A 17,348-nucleotide genomic window follows, 5' to 3' on the forward strand; every position below is an offset into this window, starting at 1 on the left:
TGGCTTGAATTCAGCTTCAGCACTTGCCGGGTGTGTGCCTTGACCAGCCATAGGACCTGTCTGAGCTGCATTTCCCCGTCTATGAATTGGGAGCAATCCTGCCTCACAAGGCTGTGATGGACCTGTGCATATGGAGCCTGGCACATTGTCAAGAAATGGTTTAGAATAGGCCTATGAACATAGTAGGAGTGGGATAAGGACACTTAGAGTCATTGGGGTGTCTCATCATCTTTTTAAGTCTCATGCTATACATCAGCAAATCAGGACCCATAAGGCAAGAAGGAAGAGAGGAGAACATGGAACCCCTGGAGATCTTCTTTCCCAGAAAGGTCTGGGCCAGTGCGGGTTGAGGAAGAGCTGCAGATAGTGAGAGAAGTCTGAGGAAGCAGGCCCCAGGACTGACATAAACTGTGTTCGGAAGTTGTTCCCGCATGCCCTTGCTTTTGATGGCCATTTTTTAAATGGGATTAAAGCCCCTGGGAATGTGTGGGGACACAGGGGGCAGCAATAGAAGACAGGGTCTCTGACTGTTCTATTGGGGATGAGAAAAATCTCAGTATTCCTATGTAGTATAAGTTTATGCTACAAATCATGTTTTTGAAGATTATAGGATTTCAGGAAGAAATGTACATATTGTATTACGTTAAAAAGCAGTATGGATACTAGGATTTTGCAAAATAAGTATGTATCTATATATGTGAAAGGGAAAAGGCCTGGGTAAATATTCACACTCAAAATGTAGTTGTGTCTGAGTTGTGATGTTATTGATGATTATGCATTTGTGTATTTTCTGTGATCAGTATACATTGCCTTCATGATAAACTTATAAAGTGAAATTATTGGTAAAGACTTTCTGGGGAGCTTGGGCCCCAGGGGCATATGGGGGAGGGGTGAGGAAATGTGGGAGGTGGGTGAGAGGCCTCACCCCACCCTGACCCCTGTTTCCCTGCCCTGCTGTCCCCGAGGCTCATGGCCACTCCCCTTTGCCTCCTTAGGAATGTAACAACCCTTGCTGCAATGCCTCTAATTGCACCCTGAGAGAAGGCGCGGAGTGTGCCCACGGTGCCTGCTGTCACCAGTGTAAGGTAGGAGGTCCTCCCCACTGCCCCCTGCCCGGGGTTCTGACCGGACAGCCCAGTGCTCTGCTGGGAGCTGGTGGCCAGAATTCAGCCTCCATGGTGGGGAAGTGATGGCATCAAAGTTTCAGAAACATGGAGCTGGGATGCCACTTGTTCCAAGTTTACCATTTCCTATGCCATGCCTCGCTGGGTTCAAATCAGCTCAGAGGGCTGTACCACCTGGAAGATGGGAGATTTTTCTTCAAAAAATAAGTGTCCAGGGGGTGCCTGCGTGGCTCAGTTGGTTAAGTGTCTGACCCTTGATTTCAGCTCAGGTCATGATCTCTCAGTTGGTGAGATCAAGCCCTGGCTCAAGCTCTGCACTGGCAATGTGGAGCCTGCTTGGGATTGTCTATCTCCCTCTCTCTCTGCCTCTCTCTCTCAAAATAAGTAAACTTAAGAAAAAAGACACACTTAAAGTGAATATTTATAATGTCGCAGAAATATTAATGTGTTTGGTTATAAAGTATAACCCCAGGCCCTGCTGGAGGTTATATAATATACATATGTAATGAAGGCATGTATATACATATACTTACATGTGTATGTACATATGTGTTATGTCTGCTTTCTGAAATCTGAGGAGTCTGAGCCCATCTGGCCCCAAAGTTTCGGCTAGGAATTGTGGACTTAATGTTTCCACTTACCAGTTGCTAAGTGCTCATTATGTGCTAGATGCTGTTCAAGTGCTCTATTTGAATGCATTCATTCTAACAATCCCATGAGAAAGTTATTATCCCCATTTACTCTGTCCTAGCCCAGAGAGGTTAAGTAGCTGCCCCAGGTCCCACTGCTGATTAAGGAGCTGGTATTTGAATCTAGGCAGGCTGGCTCCAGGTGGGTCCTCTCCATCTCCATCCTGCTCCTTGGTGGTAGAGATTTGTCCTGCGTCTTCCTCCTCCACACACGGCCAGTGCTGACCCTTGCAGCTGAGGCTCCATGCTTTTGCCAAGCTGCTCAGCTGGGCCCATTCTCTGCCTTCTCTCTCCCCTGTGTGGGGTCGCCTGGAAGTAGGGAGGGCATTATTCTCAGATGCACCTTTCCTTGCAGGCCTGGGGAAACTCACCATTAGGTTTGACTCTAGAGTAGACCTGGTGTCTCCCCATGGAGGTTGTGCTGGGCAGGGCCCTTTGAGTCTTGGACGTTGGCCTGAAGAATAAGTATGTATGGACAGTGCCCATTCAGTTTGAGTCTCAGAAAGGATTCTCTGGAGAGAAGCGTGTGCAGAAAGATGAGGCTTAGAGTCTGAGACCTTCAGTCCAAGCTCTGGTAATGCAATTTGGTGGCAGCCTACTAACCATCTGAGTCTAGGCACCCAGTGGAAGGGAAGCTGAAAAATTCAAAGGGAAGCTGGAAACTTAGTCTTTACCATTTGCCCAAGGTGTGCTATTGATTGGGTTATTTTATCTTCAGAAAGAGGCAAATAGCAGCTTCTGCCTCATGGATATTGTGAGGATCACATAGGATAAGTATGTGTAACTTAGCCCAGTGCTTGGCTCCATAATGGGGATATATTATTGCTAAAGTGCTTTGTAAACTCAGAGATGTTGTGAATACTAGCTTAGTGTATGTATGTGCATGTGTGGACACACATTTGTGTGTATATATTAGTGGGCCTGGCTCTTCAGCCACTTACTACCCATGAGACTTTTGATACATTGCTTAACCTCATCTGCCTCAGGTTTCATCATCTGTAAAATAGGGATAATTATATCATATTACCTAGGACTCTCATGAAAAGTAAATGAGGGAATATTTGTACTGGGCACTTACATGGGAGCTCCATAAAAGTAGCTGTTATTAGTAAAGCAGTTTACTTAGTAAACTGTAAATTGTCGCATATATATTATTCTTATCTACTTCTTTTTTTTTTCTTATCTACTTCTTAAAACTTAGAAGAGAAAATGAGCTAGCATTTGTGAAAACACCATGAAAACTCTGAGTCGTTATTCATATTGTAAGGCTGATGATGATGATTTGAGCTAACGAGGTCATGCAAAATAACGGTCTCTGGAATAATGGAAATGGGGAATTGTGTTTCCACAAAAGTGATGCTCACGAATCCTTTGCTGTAGGGTTGAGGGCCTGTGGGAAATTGACTGTTTTTTCCCCTCTCCTTCCTCGGTCCAGCTGCTGGCCCCTGGGACCCTGTGCCGTGAACAGGCACGGCAGTGTGATCTCCCAGAATTCTGCACGGGCAAGTCTCCCCAATGCCCCACCAACTTCTACCAGATGGACGGCACTCCCTGTGAGGGCGGCCAGGCCTACTGCTACAATGGCATGTGCCTCACCTACCAGGAGCAGTGCCAGCAGTTGTGGGGGCCTGGTAAGGACTCTCCTACAGAGAATGTCCCTCCTCCTGCCTCACCACTTCCAAGCCAGCCTCCCCCTTCATGCCCTCAGCATAGCTTAGATCCTTGGTTTCAAAATCGCATCTCTAGATACTCCCTTTTTATTTCCCCTTGACTCAGGGTAGGCTTTCAGAGAGAGACAGTGGACAGTGTTCTTCCTAGTTCCTTGATGCTTTAAATTCTCATAGTGGGTAAATGCGTAAGAATAAACCAACAGAAGAATGTGCAGATCATGGAGACGGAAAAGGAAATGCAAATGACCCTTAGCTATGAAAAGATATTTAACCTCACTCATATTAAGCAGATTATAACTACTATGAAATGAGATTTTTCATATATCAGATTGACAAAGACTGAAAAATTAACATAATTATTTAATTAATTAAATTAATTTAATAATTATTATGTACCATACAACCAGACCAATCTATTCTGCTACTTAAGAGTATATCCTACACTTCTATTTGCACATGTATGTGAAGATAGGTTTATAAGGATATTCACTGCAACATTGTTAGTAATAGCAATAGCAACCTATATATCCTCCAGTAGGGACCAATTAAGTCTGGTACATCCCTGTAGTGGAACCCTATGCAGCTGAATGAAAGAAAGAGGCAACTCTGTATGTACTGAATAAACCCATTTCGTACAATAGGTTAAGTGAAAAAAACATTGCTGCCATTTTTAATTAGATAGATATCTCTGGAAGATACACAAGATAGATACAAGATAGAAGATACATTGCTAATTGTGATGGCTTCTCCAGGTTGTGGGGAAGTAGGAGCTGGAATGGCTAGTTACAAATATCAAGACATGCTTTATTTCTTTATAATTTTGTGCGTATATTACCTATTTTAAAATCTAAAATGGAACAGGGCTTTTTAATTAGTCAGTAGGTTTAGCACACAAACCGCCCACAGGTATACAATCTCAGTAAGGTATAAAGAATTGATATAACATCCTTTTCTATGAGTAGGTCTTGATGAGAAGTTGGGGGTGGAATAATCTGATGGGGATACAGGAAGAAAAAGCTCAACATTCCCTCCCCCCCAAAAAATGTTCTTAACTTCATGATTTTACCAAGGGCTAGCTTTTTACCTTAAGGGGCTTCTGACTTCTCCTAAAGTTGGCTAGTGTGCTGATAAATGTTTCTTGCCCACCCAGGAGCCCGGCCCGCTCCCGATCTCTGCTTTGAGAAGGTGAATGTGGCAGGGGACACCTTTGGAAACTGCGGGAAGGACATGAATGGGGAACACAAGAAGTGCAACATGAGGTGATGACCATAGGGCTGACCCCATAAGATGAGGAGTGACAGAGCAGTTTCTGTTCTGTCCTCACTCCTGTCCACCTCAGCCACTTGGGTCTTTAAGTAAATTGTCAGAGTCAGACAGCTGTTCCAGGCCTGTTCTTGGATGATATACCATTCAGCCTAAGGAAGTCAAAGGGAGGGTATCAATGGCAGTGCTTCCTAGAAAGCTGGTCAGACTTCCTTTTGGGTCCTTCTTACAGTTGAGCAGGGAATCAGCTCTCTTGGGTCATTTCTGTGGAATGCTAATAATACCCTCATCTGAATGCCCTGTCATTCATTTCCTTCCTTCCTTCCTTCCTTCCTTCCTTCCTTCCTTCAACCAACTATCCACCCAATCCTCCATCCATCCATCCATCCATCCATCTGTTGAAGGTTTGCTGTGTACCAGATACTATGCTGAGTACATGGAACTTTTAATAAATGATACTGTATGATAATGGAATGTGGAGAGAGCCACCCAATCCGGTCTTAGTAGGTCAAGGTGGTGTCCCAAGGGAAACTGTGCTTAAGCTGAGATCTGGAGAAATTATCCAGTTGAACAAGATAAGGATTTGTGCTGGTACGAGGGAGAGTAGATAGATGAGTAGAGGAAAACTGGTGTGAAAAGCAGCTGATAACAGTTTGTTATAGTTCAAGTACAATGTTGGGGTACAGTGGAGAGGGAGCTACTGAGAAACAAACCTGGACAGTTGAGCAGGGAGACCAGATCATGAAAAGCCTTGAATGCATGACTAGGGGAATTTGGACTTTAGCTTGAGAGGAGTTTGGAAATTAGACACCAGTGGAGGCAAGGCTGAAAGCAGGGAGATCAGTTTCTTGCTGTCCAGGTGACAAAAGGATGGAGGTGTGATTTGGGGTAAATATATATGAGGGAGGATTGACAGGGCTTGGGAATTACTTGAATGCAGGAGTGAGGGAGAATGGGGAGTGGGAATGACACCAGGCTTCTGGCTGTAGCTCCTGGATGCAGGGGGGTGGGTGGAGCATAAGGGGCAGGTTGCTCAGGTAAGGCAGTTGTCCTTGCAGTAAAGAGGACTTCCCAAGTCCAGCTGTCTGGCACAGATCTGCTTGGGGACAAGGATCTAATTTTCTATCCTTAGTCTAAGTTCACATGCGATCTCTCCTGCTGAGTCCCTAGGGCACACTCATTGCTCCTCGGCCCCTCCCCTATCCATGCCTGCTCTCCTGAGCAATGAAAGATTGAAGCTCTTCTGTCCCCCAGTTCTTCCCCTCCTCTGATTCTACCTCCTTCCCTCCCCCTCTCTCTTGGGCTCAGAGATGCCAAGTGTGGGAAGATCCAGTGTCAGAGTTCTGAGGCCCGGCCCCTGGAGTCCAATGCAGTGCCCATTGACACCACCATCATCTTGAACGGGAGGCAGATCCGATGCCGGGGCACCCATGTCTACCGTGGTCCTGAGGAGGAGGGGGACATGCTGGACCCGGGCCTGGTGATGACCGGGACCAAGTGTGGCTACAACCATGTGAGTCCCAGTCTCACTCAAGGGAGAGGGGAGTGACTGAGAGATGTGAGCTCTGGAGAAAAGGTGCCTGGGCTCAAATCCCAGCTTCCCAGCCTCTCTGTGTCTCCATGGCTTCCATTATAAGACATGTCAGTAATAGCATGACCCACCCCAGAGAACTGTTGTAAGGATTAAATGAGATAATCCCTGTAAACCACTTAGAAGGGCTAGCTGTTATCACTTTTGTCCTCATCATGAATTATTATATGACTTAAGAAATGGACTTGACTCTAATCCAGGAGCCTTGGGAAGATAAAGGCACCTATCTCAGAGTTAACTGAGAAGGAAATTAGAAAAAACACGTGAAGCATTTATTTGGTATAGCACAGAGTAGACTGCTGTCACCATCATTATTTTTAAGGACAATATTAAAATTAATGCATATTAATATACACTTAAGTAATTAACATATAACCAACATATTAATATAGAATGTAATAACATCTATTTGTTATATTAAATATAATGTCTTAATATAATGTTTATTATTTTCTCCCTCATCATAAAACTAATAGCAGAATTTAGTTAACTATCATCCTGTCCTTGGTTTTTAGGTCATTTTCAATTTTTCAGTGTAATAACCTGAAGTGAGTTGCATTTTCGAGTCCCATATGTCCTAAGTGTAAAACCCCCATCTCCTGATTGCTAACCAGTGTCCCTTCTGTGGCACTGACAGTTTGGTTTCCTCCTCAATACAGATTTGCTTCGAGGGGCAGTGCAGGAACACCTCCTTCTTTGAAACGGAAGGCTGTGGGAAGAAGTGCAATGGCCATGGGGTGCGTGTGCCCCGGGGGATTCCGGGGTTCCCCTGCACTGATGTCCACTGGGGCGGGGCGGGGGTGGGGGGCAGGCCCTAGGGGAGGCTGGACCTCTCCAGGGTGCTGACACCTGTGCCCTTCCCTCGCTTCAGGTTTGCAACAACAACCAGAACTGCCACTGCTTCCGAGGCTGGGCCCCACCCTTCTGCAACACCCCCGGCCAGGGGGGCAGCATCGACAGTGGGCCCATGCCCCCTGAGAGTGAGTGCCTGGCTTGCTCAGAGCCTCTGCCCATTTTTGTGAGGTTGGGTGGGTGGCCTGTTGTAGAGAAAGAATGAGTCAGCTCCATTATCCTGATTTTGTAGACGAAGGAACACAAAAGAAGAGTCAAGTGGGAGAGTGGCTGAGGCTGGCAGCCTGCTGTGGGGCTCATGTCAGTTGCTCTTTCTCTATCATTTCTACTGAGGAGAGCAACACTGCTTGGTTGAAAGAGAGATTGAGACAGATCAGAGGTTATTGAATGATCTCATCTAGTTTTGGATAGTGGAGTGACAACCTGTCCTTCTCAGCCACATAAAAACAATCATGAACCTGGGGCACATTATAATGGTTCAGATTCCCTGGATGAACAAGCTTCAAATGGAGAAACAGACAACCAGAAAAATGTACTACAATTTTTAGTGTAAACCACAGAGATTCTAGCCCTTTGGTTTTCAAGCTTTTTTTTTTTTTTTTTTTAATACCAAAGTACTTTTGTGTGAACAAAATCTCTTAGAGAAGAAACTCTAGTTTATAAAACAGACAAAAGTAGTGTGTCTGTACATTTAAATTGTACATTTAAATGTACATTGTACATTTAAATTTGTAATTTGTGACAATTGAGGCAGCTTTGATGAAACCAAATATGAAATTGTGGATTATCCATGAGACTTTTAGTCCTAGGTTGGTCTCAGCCTCTCAGCATCTGGGGTTGGTTGCTTTGTGTCCAGAAAAACCATGATTCAGGCTAAAAGCTAGTGGTAAATAATAATAGAACTTGAACTCCTTGCCTCAAAAGGAACTTTTAAATTAAACAGAAGTGTCTGGAGAAGCTTCACTATGAGGTCTGCACAAAGCAAGTTGACCTGGCTGTTTAAGCTAATATTAGCGGTTTCCTAGGGGTACATAATGTGTGTGTGTTTATTATACTTCTTAAGTTAAAATAAATAATACAAATTAAGTGCAAATAAAATATCTGAAGAAGAATCAGGAATACAGTGTTTGAATTCCACTGCTGCAGCCCAAATAGCTTCTAAATTTCTAATTTGGGTTCTCTTTCTGGAAGGTGCTGGTCCTGTGATAGCCGGAGTGTTCACGGCCGTATTTGTGCTGGCATTCCTTATGCTGATGTACCACTACTGTAAACAGAACAACAAACTGGGCCAGCTCAAGCCTCTAGCCCTCCCTTCCAAATTGAGGCAACAGTTCAGGTATGATGGGGTGCCATGAAGGACTTGGGTCCATTGATGGACCATAAAGCTTTCTGTAAGCAGAACCGGGTAAAAACAACTGGTGATAGTGGGTCTAAATCAGGGAAGGCAAATGAGCAGTACATGCCGCCATCTTCCCTTCTGCCTTGCTTCGCCAATGTGGCAAACATTACTAATTGATCTTACTCTAAGTATTCTCTACTGGTTGTCACTTCAGAATCCTTTTCATCAGACTGCCCCTAACCAATTCAAGTTGAAATGTAAAATGAAGTCTGTTTGCCATCTTTTTTTTAATTGATTTGATTTCCATTTTAAAGAGCAGGAAACTGAGGCAATACAGGTGGACTAACCTAAGTCAGTCCCGGCGGGAGTGGGGGGGGGCTGGATATCGACTCAAGACAAAGGCTTTCTTTTCCTCCCAGTGATTCATTCTTTTGGATCCTGGGGATGTGTAGTTTTTGAGTCCCCTATTAAATTATACTTTTCATGGAAGGATTTAAAATCCCAAGTCTTTCTGGATCTATGCCTGAAGGGAATTGGTTGATGGCTGGTGACATCCTTGTGTCTCCTTGAGGGAGCAAGTTCTTAAAAGGGTAAAGAGAAGGTGATGAGGAAAACTCTGTTTTGTAAGGGGCAACTCTTTACATGAGAGTTCTCCACTGGCCACACAGTGTCTCCATATGTAGGGAGTCTTCACTTCTCCAGAGAAGACTTGGGGAGATTTAGCTGCTTGCTGGACTATTCTGGGCCAGAGGGAACTCAGGCAGTGACCCTTGATGAACATTTCCCCTTTTCCTTCTCCCCCATTCCTTGTTACCAGTTGTCCCTTCAGGGTGTCTCAGAACAGTGGAACTGGCCATGCTAACCCAACGTTTAAGTTGCAGACTCCCCAGGGCAAGCGAAAGGTAAGGGCTCTGCACCATTGAATTTTGCCGCTTTTCCTTTATCCTTCAGTACCCTGCTGGATTTTCCTAAGGCTCTGTGGGCCTGTGGGATTGGTAAAAAAGCCAAACTTGGCTTGAGAGAGATTCAGTTGGTTCCGACATCCCCTAATGACTTTAAAGATTGTACCTGACCTCTGGGAACCTGGAGATTTGGCAGGTCAGCATGTCCTTCCTTTGGTCTCTGGTCTTCTCAGTGAGACACACAGGGACACCCTTCCTTGAGTTTTTTCAGTATCTTGAGGGCTCCTGTTTCTCAGACATTCCTTGTCTTATGCATACAGGTGACCAATACCCCTGAAACCCCACGGAAGCCCTCCCAACCTCCTCCTCGGCCCCCTCCAGACTATCTTCATGGTGGATCCCCACCTGCACCATTGCCAATGCACCTCAGCAGGGCTGCTAGGAGCTCCCCAGGGGCCGGGTCCCAAGTAGAGAGGAAAGAGTCATCCAGGAGGCCTCCTCCCAGCCGGCCAGTTCCCCCGGCACCAAATTGCATCCTCTCCCAGGTAAGCAGATTCTCAGCAATGCTGTTTTCAAGGCCACCGGCAGCAAGGAATGACAGAGGCTGTGAAGACGGAGCTCACTGAGTCGTGAGCGACCACTTCTCCTGCATCCTGGTGAATGCAGGGGCACACAGAGGGTGAGAGAGGTGACCTTGGGGAAGTTTACTCCTCAGGAAGCCCCTGAACTGCAGAGGATTTCCTTCCTGGTTGGCTTGTTTTCTGACACGCCACTACCTACCCAATGCCCTCAATGAACTTCTTTCAGTTTGCTGTGCTTTTTCTCTCCTCTAGGCCTTTGGGAATGCTTTGTCTTCTGACTGGCACACTCTTTCCTCCTTTTGCATGGCCAGCCCTGTTCATCCTCAGATCTCCTCCTACTTGTCACTCCCCCTCCCCAGAAGCCCTCTCTGACCCCCAAGCCTGAGTTTCGTGCCCCTGTACCTCTCTCATCACAGTACTTATTCCACCAAATTGAACTTTCCACTAGTCGGGAAGTCTTAACTGAGGGATGCTAATTCGAGGGCAGTCAAGGACAGAGGCCCCTGGAAGGTGTGAGTCATCCTGCCAGCAGCCTGTTCACCTGGCCTGTCTGTGCCTGTCTTACAGGAGTTCCCACAGCATAGGCACAAATCTTTCCCAGGCAGTGTCCCAGCACGGTACCTTCCAGAGCTGTCCTGTGTGTTCTGGTGTGACCCTTCAAGTGGGGCAGAGGACCTGTTTATTTTCCTTCTGGGACTGCTTTCCTTGGGCTTCACTGGGACCCCGGCTGACCCCATCCGTGGGTTTGGCACCAGCTCTGGGAGGTTCCCTGGAACACAGGGCAGGATCATGGTTCGGCAGAGTTGAGAGCATCAGGTTTGGGTCGCCAATGATGTGAATCTGCCTGTCTCCCATTTTTCTCATCTGAGTCAAGGGTGGGATGGAAAATATACATGCAGAAAGGGAGGGGGAGGACAGGCAGCAAGAGGAGAGGGAAGAAGGGAGAAGAGCAAGAGGTCAGAAATGACAAGCAGAGGCGGCAAGTGCATTCGTCAGCTGGAGAGACCCTGAGTCCCACTGACCCCCTGAGCAAGGGCTTAAACAGCCGAAAGTTATTTTCCCACAGTTCTGGAGGCTAGAAATCCAAGATCGGGGGTCTGTAGGGTTGGTTGGTTCTGGTCTGCAGATGACCCCCTTCTCCCATGCCCTCTATTGGTCCTTCCTTTGGGCCCCAGTGTCTCTGTGTCCAAATTTCCTCTTGTCACAAGGACACCAGTCAGATTGGATTAGGTCCCATACTAACAGCTTCATTTTAACTTAATTGCCTCTTTAAAGTTCCTGTCTCCAAATATAGTCACATTCTGAGGTCCTGGGGCTTAGGGCTGCAACATATGAATTTGTAAGTGGAAGAGCCAGGCTTCAAACCCGGTTCTAACTCCAAACCCTTCACCACCCTGTGTGCCAGGTCCTGGCTTAGGCCCTGGGATCCCCCGAGCTGAAGGGAGCATCATCTTTTCTTGGGGGCATTCGCAGTCCAGATCTCAGCTGCACCATTCCTAGCTAGGTAATCACCCTGGAGGTCTCTAGGGACCACCCTTTGAGAGGTAGTGGTGAAACTTTGTAGCCTCCTCTATCCCCTACAAATATTTAGGAGCTTCTAATCTATACCAGGCCCTGGAGGGCAAAACAGATGCCATCCGTGCCTCCCAGGGCCCATATTCTGCTAGGGAAGAGACTCAGACATGTGTAGTTACAGTGGTGATCAGTGCTATAAAGGAGAGCTCCAGGGTGCTCAGAAGGAACTACAGCAAGAGTTGATCTACTCTAAGAAATCTAGGAAAGTTTCCCTGAGGAGGTGACATTTGAAGTGAGAGCTGAAGGATGAGCAGGAGTTGGCAGACCGTGAGGGTTGAGAGAGGAGAGAGTTTTCCTGGTCCAAGGACCTGCTGATAGGAGGTTTTATGATGGCAGAGAGTCCCGCAGAAGGAAGGAGCATCAAGGTCATGGCTCTGGGGCCTGAGGAGTTAGATGAGGCTAGAGAATCAGGAGGGGCCAGACTGTGCCACAGGCTTTGGTCAAGGCTTTGCTCTGCATTCCGTGGGAAGGGGGCAGTGGTGGAGGCATGGTGACATGATCCACTTTGCCATTTACAAGGATTCCCTTTGGGCTACCTTTAGGCAGTAGGGGAGTGCAATGCCTGGGAGGGGCCTGTAGATACTTCTGGGGCTGTTAATCTTCTATTTCATGCCCCAGGTAGGGATTATGAAAGTGTGCTCACTTTGTGATTATTCATCTAGTTGTATATTTATGATTCACATTTTTGTATGTATATTACACTCCACTTTACAAAACTGGTTTAAGAAAATGAAAGGTTTAATATTTTAAAAAATTAAAAAAAAAATAAGACCATAAAGTATATCCTTTTTTTCTCATCTGATTTTGATCTGTAATATATTGGGAGCATTTTCTTTCAAACAGGCCCCTCCGGCCTTTGAGTAAGACTTGTGACTTTCTCCCCAGGATGTTTCTAGGCCGCGGCCGCCACAGAAGGCACTGCCGGCTAACCCTGTGCCAGGCCGTAAGAGCCTCCCCAGGCCAGGTGGTGCCTCCGTGCTGCGGCCCACTGCCACTACCCCTCTTCAGTCCCGGCCTCTGGCAGCACCTGTCCCAAAGGTGAGTCTGTGGAAACCCTCAAGGTATCAGCTGGAGTCAGAGGGCTCCAAGAGGCAAGAATGTGGTTGAGAAAACAGACCAATTCATGCTCCTTTTTGCAGGGATGAATTTCCAGAGCAAAAGCCAAGGACCAAACCTTAGTGTTTCCTGGTGCCTGCATGACTATCCCTTAAATTAGGGTTAGAGTTTTTTTTCTTTCATATGAAAGGTGATGCTTAGGAGTCTGAACTGTGGTGCCTTCAAACCTGGATCTGCAACTGGCCAGCCAAATAGCCCTGAGCAAATCATTCTTGAGTCTCAGCTTCCTTCTCTGGAAAGAGGCAATAAGAAGCAGCAGTAGTCTGCCCCATCAGGCTGCTGCGAAGGTCAAGGCAGTTAGTTTATATACACTGCTGGCTAGTGAAAGGCTATTTACAAATGGCCCATCTTCTTCCCTCTCCCCTGGGGCTGACATGTTCTCAGGCTGCCAGTCCTGGAAGTTGGGGCAGAGGGGAGGAGGCGAGGAAGCTGGCCGACTGCCCTCTGTTCCCACCAGGCCTGGGAAATGTGTAAACTGAACTGCAGCTCAGGTTGGGGGCATCACCTCACCTCTCACTGGAGGGTTGATAGTCTGGATGCACAGGCACGGCGACACATTTCTACGGGAAACCATTCCTAGCTGACGGTCTATCCTCCTGACCTGTCAAAAGCAAGAGGACAGATCCCATTGACCCCATTGGTCAACATTTAGCTGATCTCTCTCTCCCTCCCCTTTCTTTGTTTCCACAGTTTCCTGAATACAGATCACAGAGGGCTGGGGGGATGATTGGCCCGAAGATCTAACCCCTCTAAAGGGGTTTCTGCCTTTCCTTGAGGACTCTGAACCCCACCTCATCCCAAAGGATCCGTGGCCATGGAACCTGGAAGAAGCATGTCTGGCCACCTCCAAGCTCCTCCTCCCCTCTTTCCTTCCTCCCAGAACCACCGCATCTCCAAAAATCTCCTTCTTGACTCAGTGCCTCCTTGGCTTCCTGGGAGGCCCAGAGAGACTACTGTCCAGTGGCATCAAAATGTTGTTTTGTGCAATATACTGCCCCAGGGAAGGGAGGAGAGAACACAGATGAAGACAAATGGAAGCTTCTCCTCCAACCTCCCTTGGGTTGGCCTGTCACCTCAGAGGTGCCAGTGGGGATGGTCTGGGCTGTATCACCATACAGGCCCAGCTGGGAAAAGTCCTGTTCAGCCCTTCAGCCCACAACTTGGCTTGGAGAAGCCATTCATCCACATCCTGTGGTGGAGGGTATACATGAGAGCTTTCCATTTCTTCTATCTCTCTTAAAGGTCCCAGGCTTGACAGAGGCTGGGCAGTTACTCATCCCTTTTAGCTCTGAGATCGAGAGGGGTCAGGCCAGCCTCCACCGTGGCCCTGTTCAGGGCCTGGTCGAGGCCACCACTCCTGGCTCTGTGGCCACATGTGAGCAAGTGAAGTTTGCTCCCCTCCCACCCCTCTAAACCCCCACCTCCCCTTATTCACACGGGTCGCCCTGACTCCAACAGGTACTATTTGTGGGCAGTATAGACAGCAGAGGGAGCACCAGGCTTGGGCCTCCTCTGAGCCAATGCCAAAGTTGTGGCTCTCACCTCGGGATCATTCTTGGTTGCCTTTTGTTTCCTTGTCTTAATAAGTGCCCAGCACTTTTGATTTCTCCCTTCAGAAATTTCTCCTTCCCCACTCAGATCTACCTAAGGTGTGGTGCTGCGGTGAGTGGGTCTTCAGCAGTCCCAGCCTCCCAGAGACCTGGTGCTTGTGAGTTACAAGTGAGGGTCCTGCTGCAAGGGTTGGCCACTGGATTTCCTATGTGGTTCTCACGGCTCTTGACCAGAGGACACTCAGGCCATGGCTGTGGGGGTCGAAGCTTTTTTTTCCCATTGGGTTTTGTGACCTCAGCAGAGTGAGGGTGTCTTACCCTCTACTCCCTGGTGGAAATCTAAGTAAGGTCCTCAGGGAGGGCAAAGGGGGCAGAACCCCAGCCTCTCCCTAGGTCTGGTTACTGATTGGAGTCACGGTTGTTGCCCTCTGAGCAAAGAGCTGACCTGTCCCTAGAGATCTGTAGAGAAGTAGCAGTCAGCAGTCTTGATGGAACAGAGTCAGAGCTGGAGCCACCAGGCTTTTTATCATCCACTTCCTCGTGTTCTTTCTTCTGGTCACTGCCTTTATCTGACTTTTATAAAAAGAACTCGAAGCAGCTGGGAAAATGCCACTGGCATTGGGTACTGCCCTCCCCAGAGCAGGAAAGGAAGGCTTTGTGGTGCTCTGCTAAATTGGACAACTTGTCACTGGAGATGTTCTCTGGTGGCGGTCTCCACCCCCAGAAGGGTGCTGTGCTGTCCCCACCTCCTGCAGTGAGCCGTTGTTCACGCTTGAAAACCTCAGTACAAGGAAGAAGCTTGAGCTTTTACTCCCCAGCCACCAACCCAGGGCCCCCTTACAGTTCTCTGTACACAACAGGTGCTCGATATGTGTTCTCGGGTTTTAGACAAGTGGGAGATTTGGAATGTACCCCTGGGGACACACATGAGGTAGATTTAGAAAGATCTCAGGAAAATGAGTTTCCTTTCCCTCAGGTAGTCTGATATTCATGCGTCTGTCTCCCAGACAAGGGCCCTGGTTGATCCCCATAGCCAGTTTCCACCTTCCTTGCTGCCTGATTAGGTCAGGGGACAGCCTTCCATGTAATTGTGCTACTCCAAATGCCCAGGCCTCAAGGTTGGGTCCCAGAAAAGTAAAGGTGAAGACACCCTGGCAAAAAAAAAAAAAAAAAAAAAAAGTCACCCTTATGCCCACCTGCATGCTTCACAGACGTTCCTGTGGTATGTCTAGCTTTTTTTCCCACATACCAGGAGGTCGAAGGCTCTGAAGTGAAAATGCCACAGCCATTGTGGCTGCATGAGCCTTTTGAACCTGAAATCCACTCTCCCTGGAGCCATACCAGAAAGAGTCCTGGGTTGTGTTTTCTTTTTTTTCTGTTTTTGTTTTCCGTTATTTTAATACCACCTCTATCCCATAAAATTGTACTGTGAACTGGAAGAAGGTCGAATTTTTTATATTTGATGGAGACTTTTGGTGGCCGGTTCTATTTACTGTTTCACTTCTGGCTGTGTCCAGGGACTGGGAGTCACCGTATTGGCAGGCTGAGCAGGCTGCCCAAGAGTGAGACTGACCACTGCGTGCTCCCTTTTCCTTCCTGTGCCCTGTGCTGCTTTGAGGTGACAAATAAAAACAAATATGGCCTTAGGTTAAAAGGGATTTTATTTGAAAGGATTACTGCAAGACAAGGAAAGGGAACTTGCATTCGGGGCAGGGTGCTGGCAGTGGGGGGAATGCTCAAGTGAGCTCTTGTAAGATCTGCAAGTATCTCAAAGCTCATAAAGGGGCCTTTTACTTGATAGGATGGAGTGGATGTGACTAGAAAGAACTGCAGTAGGAGCATCCTTGCACTCAGCCTCCTTGTGGGGGGCTGCTACAGAAGGGCCGTAGGTTGGCTCAGGCTGAGGGTGGGCCCAAGTTCAGAGTCTGGTGGGGAGACGAGCCTAGCTAAAGCTGGTGGAGTTAACCAGTCCTTTGTTCAGATGGAGCTGTATGGAAATCTTTTTAAAAGCTAACTTAACCTGCCAGTTTTACAGCCCTGTAAATGTTTTTCTTAAGAACCTGGGAGCCATCTCTGAAAAGTAAACCTCAAGGGACCGCAAGGGAGCTAGCATCCCCATCCGCCTGTCTCAGTGGGAGTTTTACCCAGGGACCGACTTGCTGTCGGTTGTTTTTAGCGTTGTTTACTTCTCCCTGTAAAAGCCCTTTTCTGCCCCAGCTCTGAGATGCCTGCAGATCCTATAGTATTGTGAGAGCCCCTTCTCCATACTGCAGTAGCTCCTTGCTGTCTCTTGCCATAATCCTTTTGAATAAAACCTCCCCTTACCTATGTTCAAATTTGTTCTTTTTTGGCAAAGGGTATGGAAGACTTGTGTATTTTAAATGGGGGACCAGCTCTAAAGTCAGGATTGTGTTAAATGTGTATATAACAGCTCTGCTGGCCACCCAAGAAAGCCAAGGGAACGCCAACTGGAAAGGTGCCCCATCCCTAGGGAAGCTTGCTAAGAGGGGTTCTGCAGAATCCAAGCCAGTGTCCCCAGAGCCACCCTTCTGCTCATCCTCTCACACCATCTGCTGTGTGTATGTGTCTGGGATCTAGGGCATGTGAATTTTCTTTTTATTTGGAGATTGTTCACGGAAAACATCCTCTTCTCTCTTGTCCACCTATTAATTGTTTACAATATTTGTACATCTATGCAAAATACTTGAATGGGCCATGGTGCCTTTTCCCCCCCTTGTTTGTATTTAATTAAAATAAATTGTCATTCGAAATGTTGTCTGGTTTGGCAGTTCTTTTTTGTTGGTGTTAATCTCCCACTGCTCAGCCTGGATAGGGTCCATCTCATGAGGACTCCTCAGAAGAGTTCCCACAGAGACAACCAGTCCATCTGTGAGGCCACAATGAAAGACCCCAAGCCACAGCAAAGGGTTTTCCCATGACCAGTTGAGAAGGGCTGCTTACCTTTGTACCTGGACACAGGCTAGTCTAGTTTAATTAGGTTTGGGGTCACTAGAGGCACGAAAGAATGATCCTGGGATCGTCTGCTGTGTTTCTCCTCAGGCTACACTATTGTGCTTGGAGACAGCGAGGACCCTT

General features: G+C 47.3%; 1 protein-coding gene across 1 annotated transcript in view; it reads left to right on the forward strand.

The window, feature by feature from the left end:
- The window catches only part of ADAM19 (ADAM metallopeptidase domain 19), an 81,179-nt gene extending 64,156 nt beyond the window's left edge, over positions 1-17,023 (forward strand). The window contains exons 13-23 of the mRNA XM_042993687.1: positions 996-1,085; positions 3,249-3,444; positions 4,634-4,742; positions 6,055-6,259; positions 6,997-7,074; positions 7,209-7,317; positions 8,381-8,525; positions 9,346-9,430; positions 9,751-9,975; positions 12,472-12,624; positions 13,393-17,023. Of these exons, the coding sequence (XP_042849621.1) occupies positions 996-1,085; positions 3,249-3,444; positions 4,634-4,742; positions 6,055-6,259; positions 6,997-7,074; positions 7,209-7,317; positions 8,381-8,525; positions 9,346-9,430; positions 9,751-9,975; positions 12,472-12,624; positions 13,393-13,446 (1,449 nt within the window). The 3' untranslated portion in view covers positions 13,447-17,023. The remainder of the gene's footprint in view (positions 1-995; positions 1,086-3,248; positions 3,445-4,633; positions 4,743-6,054; positions 6,260-6,996; positions 7,075-7,208; positions 7,318-8,380; positions 8,526-9,345; positions 9,431-9,750; positions 9,976-12,471; positions 12,625-13,392) is intronic.
- Positions 17,024-17,348: the final 325 nt, after the last annotated feature.

This window comes from Panthera tigris, chromosome A1, assembly GCF_018350195.1.
Source record: "Panthera tigris isolate Pti1 chromosome A1, P.tigris_Pti1_mat1.1, whole genome shotgun sequence".
In the NCBI taxonomy this organism is placed as follows: domain Eukaryota; kingdom Metazoa; phylum Chordata; class Mammalia; order Carnivora; family Felidae; genus Panthera; species Panthera tigris.